This window comes from Ipomoea triloba, chromosome 3, assembly GCF_003576645.1.
Source record: "Ipomoea triloba cultivar NCNSP0323 chromosome 3, ASM357664v1".
NCBI lineage: Eukaryota > Viridiplantae > Streptophyta > Magnoliopsida > Solanales > Convolvulaceae > Ipomoea > Ipomoea triloba.
Window position 1 is genome coordinate 6,684,754 of NC_044918.1, and position 11,531 is coordinate 6,696,284.

An 11,531-nucleotide genomic window follows, 5' to 3' on the forward strand; every position below is an offset into this window, starting at 1 on the left:
GGGGGGGGGGAGGGGGGACATTTAAAGGCTACTGATCTACGTAGCTAGAGACCTAGAGTACCTTAGAGTCCCAATGAATTTACCCAGTGGACGCTATTCCTATCAATTATGAAATAATAAAATATATAGTATTGTATAATTGTAAAATTATTATGGCATAGATCATGCATGACTGTGGTCATTCTATAGCTACTCCCTACTCCCATACGCCAGCTCTCAACTACTCATAGCAGCCGTAACTACCCCAATAACAAAGAAATTCACTCAAATTGGTTGGATTCTTAATTTATAAAAGCAACCTTGAGAGTATTTATAAGAGTGATTTTTTGAGAACTAAAATTCAAATGATGATTTTTATTCATGTGGAGATGATTTTTAGATACTTTTGTTTCTGGTAAATGTAGTATTTTTGTGGGTCCAACTATTTGAGAGAAAAGAGGAAAGCAGCTGAGTTACTGCACGTGGAGCGCAGCCAGTGCGCCCAGTTGGTGCGTTTTTATTTCACTGTGATTTTTTTTTTTGACTTTTTAGATTTAGGTGTCAGATTTATTTTGTTTTTTCCTTTTTTTTTTCTTCTCCTTTTTTCTTGCCCTCTTTCTCTTTCTTAGATGTAACTTAAAAAAAGGGACTGTTTGGTTCAGGTCATCTGAGATTACCTAGGTAATTTGAATCTGGTAAGGTTATATTACCTTGTTTGGTTCAAGTTATGAGATTACCTGTTAATGTTATATTATCTCAAAGCTGATGTGGCGGTAATATTTCAAGGTAATGTGATTACCCCGTTTTTTAGGTAATCTAAAATTACCATGAATTATTCCAACTTTGTCCTTGTTAACTAATCCTTATATAATAATAATAATAATAATAATAATAATAATAATAATAACGCAATAACATATATAAAATAAATATATGCTTATATAATCAAATATACATGTGTGTGTGTGTGTGTGTATATATATATATATATATAAAGGACATTATAGTAAATTGATCCATATAACTTAAAATATAACCCCTAACCAAACAAAGTAATATTATATTCTACAATCCAAACCAAACACATCAGGTAATCTTACATTCCCAAAATCTCACATTACTTTCCTGAAGGTAATTCTATTACCTGGGGTAATCCAAGATTCCGTGAACCAAACGCCCCCTAAAAGTAATGGAGTTGATATGGATGCTCTAATAGTTGTAGTTTTTTTGAAGATTTTGAGGTGCTAACTAAGAGAGGGATGATGGAGAGAAAAAGAAAAAGAAATCTAACATTTATAAAAAAAAAAGAGTAAAAAACTTGGTTTACGCCCCTTGTGCCAGCCTACTGGGCGCAAATATTGCGTTCAACGCGTGTCTCTTGATTTCTTTTTCTCCTTTTTTCTTTCCATGCAGCCCCAATGCAAATCAACACTTTATAACAAAATCACATTCTTCATTAGTGTAAAAATCATAGCTTGACTTTTTCTTCCTCAAAAATTGAGCAAAAACTGCTATTGGGAGTGCTCTAATCACAATATTTTTTTTGGTATAGTAATCACAATATTTAATGTTTAGTCCCCAATAAAAATAATCTATTAACTTTATTATTAGTTTGATCCAATCAGTTATGAGAGTGGTCTATTAATTTTCTTGGTTTGAGTCGATTGATTATGAGCAACCTCGACTAATTTTATCATGTGCACGCCCTAAAATAATGGCTTAGGTAACGCCTATTAGTCATGTTCACGGTTCGGTTCCGGTTTCGAACCGGAACCGAACCTTACAGGTACGGTTCCAAGTACGGTTCGGAACCGGCAGTTCCGGTTCGAACCGGATTTTTTTTAAAAAAAAAATTGTAATTTAAAAAAAATTGTAATTTTTAAAATTTTTTAAATTGTCAAAATTCAACAATTAATATTTTTTGTTGAAAAATTTTCATTCTAAAATGTTTTTAAAATAGTTATATTAAATATTTAAACTTCAAAGCTAAACTATATTTAAAAAAAATTGTTATAGTTGAATTTTAAAATGTTATTTAAAGTTTAAACTTTAATCAAATAATAATTAAACTTTAACTAAATAATAAATAATAATTAAATTTTTTTAAAAAAATTTTCCGGTTTGGAACCGGAACCGGGTTCCGGTTCTAGTTCCAACAATACGCAGTTCGGTTCGAACCTTCCGGTTCAAACCGAACCATGGTCATCCCTAACGCCTATCACTTAGTCAATTGCCAACTATACTTGATAAGTAGAAGGTTAATGTATCTAGATGCAAAGATATCATATGTTGTAACATTGTTTGGTTTTACGTAGTGCATAATGAATATTACTCAATCAATTGTTGAGTATATTTGATAATTAAACAGTTAATGTATATAGTAGCAAAGATATCATACGTTGTAACCTAGTTTGGTTTTACCCCATGCATAACGCATATCACTCACCAATTGCAGATTATACTAGATAAATTGATGGTTAATGTATAAGTTAATTCCCGCTGGGGTCCTTTGAGTATAGCGACATCGTCACGTTTAGTCATAAACTTTCAATTTAACCATATTATGATCTTGGAAGCTATAGTTCTTTTAACTTTCAAGTTAACCACACATGACCTTTCAATTTTCAAAATTTTAACTATCCCCGATTCTAGCTTTGCACGGATGGTTAAATTGGAAGTTAATGATTAAATGTGACGATGCCACTATATTCGAAGATCCCAACTGATATTAACTCTTTTCCCAAGTACTAAATATGTTAACTAAGTTAGTGCGGGCAATATTAACCCGTTAATATAGAGTTATGCCCACTTTTAGTTCTATGAGTATACGATAATTTTCACATTTGGTCGTCAACTATTAAAATTTATAGATTTGGTCTCACAACTTTTAAATCTTTGTCACATTTGGTCACCGACTATTAAAAATTTTAAATTTAGTCCAAGACTTTTAAATCCTTGTCGCATTTAGTCCCCAACTAATAAAATTTTCAAATTTGATTGGGTGATTATATAATCCCATAATTAATAACTATTATCCCTTCTAATTAAATAATTTGTATTTTTTTTTTGTAAAAAATGTTCAGTGTTTGTAAATTTAAATTTTTAATATAACTTTAATTTATTTAACTTAAATTTAAATGCGGCAATGATTTAACAATCGTGGGATCAAATATAGAAAATTTAATAATCAGAGACTAAATGTGGTAAAAATTTAAAAGTCGTGAGACTAATTAAAAATTTCAATAGTCGAGGACAAGATATAAAAACGATTTAAAAATTGCAAAATCAAATTTAATAATTTTAATAATCAAATACCAAATGTGAAAATGGTTTCAAATTCGTGAGATCAAAATTGAAAATAAGTCCATGAATACAGCAGCGAACATATGGTGTAATTAAAATTGAGTGCTGGGATGAAAGAAAAGGTAAATTAAATAGGGCTCGAAACCAGATTCCACAGAGCCCCAAATGCAATGGCGAGAACAGATGAGAGCAAAAGGCGAGCCGTTGACTTTCCCGATTACTAAATCCAAACCACGAGTCCATAACCGCCACGTATCGGTCACTCACCACCGGGTTAACGTTAACCCCCTCTCCTCTCATCTCTTCCCACGTTAAAATAAATAAATAAATCCCATCTTTCTTTCCATAAGGCCTTTTTCACAGACTGCAGTGAGAGTGAGATATCGATGCTCTGCGACTGCGCATTATATCTGCCATTTTACGTATTTCAGAGAGCCTTTATTTGCACCCATCTTTTTAAGAAAAAAGATTGAATAGCCGTGTCCGGGTTTTCGTGGATTTTGTTTTGTCTTTGTTCTGAGTAAATGAAATATTTCCTCCGTTCAGTTTCTTGTCGTTGTGTTCGTCTTCTCCGCTGCCTGCCAATTCCGTAGAAGAAGAAGAATAATAATATCCCTGTTTCCTTCATCCCCTCACCCTGTGATTGTGATACATACACACTCTCTACTTACTTGTCGCAACAGCACAGAAATCAGAATTTTAGATTCACGATGGTGTTGGGATGGCGACGACCCTTTTGTACATCGATCCCTAGAGATCGTGACTCCTCCTCCTCCGCCAAGGACAAGCCGCAAGAGCAACAGACTACGACGCTTCCTAGTCCCAGGCTTGGTGCCTCAAGGTTCGCTTTCTTTTCTAATCCTTCTACGCCGCGCTTGCAGTCTCATCCGGTTTCTACGTCCGGTCTTCGTTGCCGGACTACGGTGACTCCGCCGCCGTCTTCTGTCCCTGAGAGTCCAAAGCTCCAATCCAAAAGCCCTAGGTTTTTCCAGCGCTCTAATCCGTCTTCTCCCCGCTCGCCTTCCGCCTTTTCTATCCTCAAGTCCAGCCTTCGTCTCTCTAAGGTAACTGATTCGCACTGCTCATCACGTAATACTTACTGTTTATTTCATCATTTGTACATGATTTTTTTAAATTTTACTGTATTGATTTGTTTTGCTGAATGAATAGCAGAGTAGGTGTGGGATATGTTTACGGACGGTGAAATCCGGGCAAGGCACGGCCATATTCACGGCGGAGTGCTCTCACAGCTTCCACTTTCCCTGCGTTGCTGCTCATGTTAAGAAACAAGGCAGCCTCTTATGCCCCATTTGCAGCTCCCCGTGGAAGGAATTGCCTGTGCTTTCTGTTCAGGATGATCCGATTAAGACGGTGAAGGTGGAGGAGGAGACGATTCCACAAGTGTCGCCGAAAGGAAATATGGATGTTCGTGTTAAGAGTGATGGCAATAAGCCTCACGGGAGGGGAGTTTTAAAGGTCTACAATGACGATGAACCGTTGATGTCGCCGACTTCTGGTGCACGGTTTAACCCGATACCGGAGTCCGATGAGGAGAACGAGAGTGAGGTTGAGGAGTTTCAGGGATTTTTCTTGTCGAAAGTGAGCCCTGTGAAGCATGCGGTGGCCGGTTTGAATGCTGTTGAAGCGAGGCTTTTGCCTGAGGCGGTTGTGGTGTCTGCTGGGAGGAGTCACGAAACGTATGCGATAGTTCTGAGATTGAGAGCTCCGCCGGCGTCCACCATGGCCGCTCGTAGAGCTCCGATTGATTTGGTGGCGGTGCTTGACGTCAGCGGGAAAATGACAACTGAGAACATTCAGATGATGAAGCGTGCTATGAGGCTGGTGGTGTCGTCACTGTCCGCCGCCGATAGACTCTCCATCGTGGCGTTCTCCGCGACATCGAAGAGATTGTTGCCGCTGCGACGGATGACGACGACCGGCCGGCGATCCGCGCGTCGGATAGTCGACGCGATAGTGAGTTTGGAAGGATCCGCGAGTGCAATCGACGCTCTGAAGAAGGCCGCGAAGGTGCTAGAAGATCGCCGCGAGAGAAACTCCGCCGCCAGTATCCTCCTATTGTCGGATTGTCATTACGATCGCTCCGTTGCTAACTCCATCTACCAGAGACGTCAATCTCCCATTGTATCATCTTCCAAGCTCTTCGGCCACACGGAGATTCCAGTACATTCCGTCGCACTGAATGACGCCTCCTCCGGGTTCGGATCCGGGTACGGTATGTCAGAATCCGGATTAACCAAATGCATCGGAGGTTTACTAAACGTGGTGGCTCATGATCTCCGTGTACAGCTGGGTTTCGTATTCGGTTCCGCCCCCGCAGAAGTCGCCGCCGTTTACTCTAACGGCGACCGGCCGGTTTCTCACGGTTCCGGTTTAATCCGGCTTGGAGATTTTTACGCGGAGGAAGAGAGAGAATTGTTGGTTGAACTGAAAGTCCCATCATCCGCTATTGGGGCCCACCACGCACTGTCCGTTCGATGCTCTTACCAAGACCCGTCAACTCAAGAGCTCATCCAGTGCAAAGAACAAGCGCTGTTGGTCCCGCGTCCGCAGGCCGTTAGATCATCCAGCGAGAACATCAGACGGCTCAGAAGCCTCTTCGTGTCCACGCGAGCCGTAGCCGAAGCCAGGCGATTAGCCGACCGCAACGACTTCACCGGCGCGCACCACATGCTGTCCTCGGCTCGAGCCTTGCTGCTGCAGTCCAACTCCGGCCACGCCGACGAGTTCATCAGCGGCTTGGAAGCCCAGCTCTCGGAGCTGCATTGGAGAAGGCAAAACCAACCTCAGCAGATCCAACGCCGCAGAACCAGCGGAGAAAGAGAGGACGAGAAAGCCGAGCCTCTCACGCCAACATCGGCTTGGAGAGCCGCGGAAATGCTAGCTAAAGTGGCTATCATGAGAAAGTCGTTGAACAGAGTCAGCGACTTACACGGCTTCGAAGACGCCAGATTTTAGACCTCATTTTTTATTATTATTAATGCATATTACTCCGTAGTTAAGATTAGATTAGATTTAAGAATATAATAATATGTAGAAATAAATTTAGAAAAAAAAAAAAGAAGAAAAGACCAAAAAAGCGTATATCATAATAGGGACAAAGGCCAGAAGAGGTACCCGACGGCTCGGCGCTTTCTGCAAGTTATGATTGATTGATTGAGGCAGAGAGGAATGGAGGGGGGCTCTCTACTTTGTCTTTATTTTCATTATAAATTTCATTTTCAGTAATGTTATTATATATATTTATCTGTAGACTGTAGATGCTGGAATGAAATGATATCTCTATTGCAGAATATAAATATGGAATTGAACAGAAGAAATACTTTTCAATTTCTTGTCGTTTAGTTATTTGTCTACATCTTCTTCAAAGGTTCATGATTTTATACATCCGTGTAGCATGTAGCGTATGGCGTAGCTTAGGACATGACAATGGGGTTGGGAAACGTGGGGAAAGTACAAACATGTAAGCCTTGGTTGCAACTTCACAACTCCTAAAAATCAGAAACTCAGAATGATTTTGGGATAGGGATATCTGTATTATTGGATGTTTGGTTGGTGAAGCTAAGCATTCCAATCACCGCAGGCACAGCTGTAATTGCCTCACTTGAGATTTGGGCGTATCATTGTTGATGTTGATGAAACGAGGAGAATTTGATAGTTTTTGTTTAGAGGATAGGATATTTCATATATTGTGGAACCTCACCAACCCCAAATTGAATACATGGGGAGAACTGTTGATGAAGTCATTATCGATTTGGTTGCATGAGGAAGAAGAAAAGAGGAAATGGAGTATACACGGCTCTAAAGAAGGGATGGTTCTTAATGGGGTAGGACCACGTGATCATTAAGCCCATTGTGTTTCCACATAGTTCGACTTTATGAAAATCCCAAGAAGAAAAATATGGAAGGAGGAAGTACGTACTGATGTCCTGTGGGCTGTGGGTGAGGGATCAACAAATTCCACGTTAGCACGACTTTAGGTGCACGATTTGCTTTGTGATTGTGAATATTAAGGAGAAAAAAGAGCACTCGCTTTTTCATTTCAAAGTTACTGCATGGAAGACAGCGAAAAAACATAAACAACGTTAAAAAAAGAGTAAAAAGATAGCCTTTATTTTTTCTTTAAAGTAGAGGTTTATTAGGGAATTGGGAGTTTGTAATGAAAGGGAAGTTTTATCTACTTTGACCTTTTTGAATAGAGATTCAAAGAATCAGTTTCCAGGTGCCACTATTGGCCAGACATTCACTTAATCACATCACACTGTTGATGTCAGAAATGGGCAATTTCTATAGTTGGCTAAGACTGGCCAATATCACTCAATTATTCATCCTTGATTCTCAGAAATTTAATTATGCCTGCCGTTCAAACATAAAGGAAGCAGACTTTTAACATACCCACATTTAATGACAAAGAATTTTCTATTTACAACCAATTTACGGAAAAGTACACAACATGAGAACAACCCAAAGACTAAGCAAATATAGTGTCACAAGTAGAACACCAATTGAGTTCATAAAATAGAACACATGGAAAGGGTGGAAGGAAGCAAGAGATACTAAAATCATATCAGAAATACAATTGCCTACACTGACCTACTTCAACCTCTGATGGGCAGTAAGGGCACTTGAAGGGTCGCGTGCTGTTATTTTTGGATAGTTTTGTTATAGACTGCTTGCAGAGCACGTGTCCACATGACAACAACATCGGTGGATTCTCTTCAGTTGCTTGATCCCGGCTCACAGGACATACAAAGAGAGAGTGGAACTGGAACTCTCTGTCTAAGTCCACAGGTACAGGTAACTGCTTCATAGATTGCCATTCCTGCTTTTTTGCTGTCATTACATTCATCAGTTTCAAGAGGGTTGGCAGCCCCTGGACTCCAGCTGCAATCGTCACACTCAGTGGACTCTCATAGGATTGACCTATGAGATTGCAGAACTGCCTGGTGAGATCCTCAGCCAATTTTTCCCAATGCTTAGGGGATAACAAATCAGAGTATGGTGAGGAATCAAGTCTCCCAGCCCACAAAAGACAGGCCATTAGCTTCTGGATTTCTGCCATGTATTTGGTAGCAAATGGTGGGAAGAAAGTTCTAGCATAGTTTAGTGCCTCATCTCTACCTCTGTTTTGCAATATTTCCACAAAATGCTGGCGGTGAAGCTTCATTTCAATATCAGACCCACAATTTTTAAGTTTTTCTTGGTTATTAGCAGCCCAACTCAAAGCAGGTTGCAGGTTCCGACATCTCATGGCCTCAAGGATTTGATACATTTCCAAGTAAGGAGATTTATTTGCTGCAGCTTCTGGTTCCCTGGACTCATTTACAAAACAATCACCTAGATCAAAGAGGCCCTCCCTATAGAAATGGCTGGCAATTATCTGGTTGACTGTATGTATGTCAAAATCAACATTTCTATAGGCCTTTGATATATCAGGATTGAAAATTTTTTCAAGGATCTTTGGGTACTTGCTTAATGCAATATTTAGTTCTTTTTGTGTGCCTTCCAGATGATTTAATGGAGCAATTTCCTTCAACTTGGTCTTCAGCTCAGAAAGGATCAGCTTGTGATTAGCAAGAGAGGGGTCATTTTGCATATTAGATATGGCTTGTTCTATTTCTTGGCCAATTTGTGCTATTATTTCTTGAGTTTTAGAAGATGACAGTTTTTGCTTCTTTGTCACCCTATCGAAAGCATCTTTGATGGTATTCAGCTCCATTTCCAAAATGTCAAAGTCCCACTGCGTTATTGCACAGTATAAGTACTACTGAGCACCTAGAAGAAAATAATAGTAGGAAAGTCTCAATAATCTTTACAACAGTTTGCTTGACCGTGAAAAGCAAGCAAGCACCAAGGAGAATGGAGAAATGTAGGAGAGGAAAAGACACCATGGAGTTACAGCAATCTAGATATGCATGTTAGCACAGGAAACACACAGTGGTTGACTTTAGTTGCTCTAAGAGGAAATAAAGTATACAAGTAACCAAAAAAAAGAACAAGTTTCTTGGCATACATGTTTGTCTTTATTCTCAAGACATAAATAAAGTGCGACTCCTCTCTCCACCCCCGGAGCAAGCACAAAACTTATAGTAAGTAAATAGTGTAGAACTACCAAAAGAAATCCTGTAATTTTTGGTACCAAAGCCATCAATGACTAAAAGAAATTGCTTAAAAAGACTTGCTGAGTGATAACTATTCCCTATTCTCTGTATTGCATAAAAAATGACATGGAATTCATTTATTGAGTTACACATCTGACATCACCATAAAACCTAGTTAAATTTTAAGCGATCTAAAAACTTTTGGAAGGGTCAAAAACTTAATTAATGCAGATCGGTGTTCTTAGCACTTATAAGTTGGAGAAGACTATAAACAAACAAAAGTTTAGAACTATTCAGTATTATTAACCATGAATGGAAGCACTCGTTACATGGTAACTATGAGGCACATATATATATATATATATATACATATATATTTTAGGGTTGGACAACCAGAGAACTTTTTTTTTTTTTTGAAAACCAGACAACCAGAGAACTTCTTCAACTATCAGTCAAAAAATTTCCTTAAAAATAAAAGGATGTAAGATTCACCTTCACATGAGTGTAGACCATTCCAAGAGGCCTACCTCAGTCCTAGGTATAATAAGGATCTAAATGCATAAAATGAAAAGGGGTCCTCACCTTTATTTTCTGACCAAGTATACCTTCTGCCCTAATGCATTTTATTAATGTATTCCTTTGTTTATTTGAATAAGTTTCCTATTCAATGTATTGCACTATGCTTAGTTTTTAAAAAACGGACAAATGAATTATCAGACTAACACCAAGCACATTGATGCCTATTACATATTGCCTTAAAAGAGAGAAAGTGTAACTGATATTGCAAGCCTTCATTTTTTAAGGACTACTTAACATAAAACTCACAAATGGCCTTACTCCTTGCCAGAATCTCCAGACAGTCCAATCAACTAAGCCTACGTCCAAAACTAAAATAAGAAAAATTCTAAACTAAGAAACTAAGGCAGTAACCTAACAACTTTGTTTAAGTGTTAACTAAAGTAGATTCAACTCCATGTGGTGTAGAAAACGAAAAGTAGTTCACCAGATGCAGTGCATTTACAGATAACAGTGGAAATAACAATGCAACAGCCCCTTACTCAGAAAACCTTTAGACATTTATGAAACAAACATATAATCTAGAAGTATAAGTGTATTTCTTCCTGCTTCCATAAATCTTATCTTTTATACTGTTAAATAAGCATTTCTTCTAAGAATTCCATGTGTAAATCAAACATGAAAGCAGGAATCTTAGGCAGCATCCAAACAAATCTAAAATCAAAAGCATCGATGCAATGAATAACTCAATCCAGCCACTCGGTTTGAGCAAACGATTTCACCAAACAACAACATTTATAAAACAGGAAAGCATAACACATAAACATATTTGTATAAAATCATCACCCGAATTATTCAGATCAGAATCAGGAAACGATAATCAGTATCACAAACAAAAACATTTAAGTAAATTGTTCGCGTTTTAACTATTAAAAAATAATAATAATAAGGGAGATGAAATTGAAAACAGAGGGAGAAAGCGAGATTCGGTTACCCGAAACGTAACGGGCGGTTTGGTCTGAAAAAATCTCCAGTAAGCGTAACCAATAAACGAGTCTTCGAGAGGGAAGGAGATGGATCCGGTTGCTTGTGCGTCTTGTGCTGATTGCTTGTGCTCAACTCTGTGTTTTCCCATTTTATCCCTGCCCAGAATGATGGAATCTTGATATGATCCCCTGCAATAAGGCCTTCTAGTTTTGTGATGCTCCGCAGCCTCCGCTGATCTGCAGACAAATTTTCCGGAGATTCTGGGCCTATGTTTAAGCTATAGGCCCACTCTCTTCAAACATTTTGTTTTGGGTTGACCCGAATATATATATATATATATATATATATATATATATATATATATATATATATATATATATATATATATATATATATTCCATTTAAACAACCCAAATAAAATTAGATATGATCCAATCCTCGTGATACAATAATACTCCCCTTTCCATTTTGTTTGTCTAGTTCGGTTATTGAAGCTTGACTAAAGTTATTTTTAATTGAATTTTTTATAATATTAAGTTTTTTTTTTTTTTAAATCAAAGAAACAATATAGATTATTGTAAAAGAGCATAAACAGAATCAAGAGCGACATAGTCCAGTATAGAGTGC

The 11,531-nt window shown here is 38.2% G+C and overlaps 2 protein-coding genes across 4 annotated transcripts; one reads left to right on the forward strand and one right to left on the reverse strand.

The window, feature by feature from the left end:
- The first annotated feature begins 3,625 nt into the window (after positions 1 to 3,625).
- On the forward strand, positions 3,626 to 6,630 carry LOC116014501 (E3 ubiquitin-protein ligase WAV3-like). 2 transcript variants are annotated; one of them, XM_031254568.1, is made up of 2 exons: positions 3,626 to 4,346; positions 4,453 to 6,630. In XM_031254568.1, the coding sequence occupies exons 1-2, from the start codon at positions 3,993 to 3,995 to the stop codon at positions 6,256 to 6,258; spliced, it is 2,160 nt and encodes a 719-aa protein (XP_031110428.1). In that variant the 5' UTR covers positions 3,626 to 3,992; the 3' UTR covers positions 6,259 to 6,630. The 2 variants fall into 2 exon arrangements, with proteins under 2 accessions (XP_031110428.1, XP_031110429.1); XM_031254569.1 differs by having other exon boundaries at positions 3,627 to 4,346; positions 4,456 to 6,630.
- Positions 6,631 to 7,662: 1,032 nt separating this feature from the next.
- LOC116014502 (protein RMD5 homolog) lies at positions 7,663 to 11,067 on the reverse strand. 2 transcript variants are annotated; one of them, XM_031254570.1, is made up of 2 exons: positions 10,912 to 11,067; positions 7,663 to 9,040 (listed from the first exon to the last, which is right to left on the reverse strand). In XM_031254570.1, exons 1-2 carry the CDS (start codon positions 11,050 to 11,052, stop codon positions 7,868 to 7,870), a joined length of 1,314 nt encoding a protein of 437 aa, XP_031110430.1. In that variant the 5' UTR covers positions 11,053 to 11,067; the 3' UTR covers positions 7,663 to 7,867. The 2 variants fall into 2 exon arrangements, with proteins under 2 accessions (XP_031110430.1, XP_031110431.1); XM_031254571.1 differs by having other exon boundaries at positions 7,663 to 9,075; positions 10,912 to 11,049.
- Positions 11,068 to 11,531: the final 464 nt, after the last annotated feature.

Excerpts from the sequence above, each read along its gene's own strand:
- LOC116014501 (XM_031254568.1), top strand. The coding sequence starts at position 3,993 with ATGGTGTTGGGATGGCGACGACCCTTTTGTACATCGATCCCTAGAGAT. Across the intron at positions 4,347-4,452 it reads CCAGCCTTCGTCTCTCTAAG|CAGAGTAGGTGTGGGATATG; the intron begins GTAACTGATTCG and ends CTGAATGAATAG.
- LOC116014502 (XM_031254570.1), bottom strand. The coding sequence starts at position 11,052 with ATGGGAAAACACAGAGTTGAGCACAAGCAATCAGCACAAGACGCACAA. Across the intron at positions 9,041-10,911 it reads AACCGCCCGTTACGTTTCGG|TGGGACTTTGACATTTTGGA; the intron begins GTAACCGAATCT and ends GCAATAACGCAG.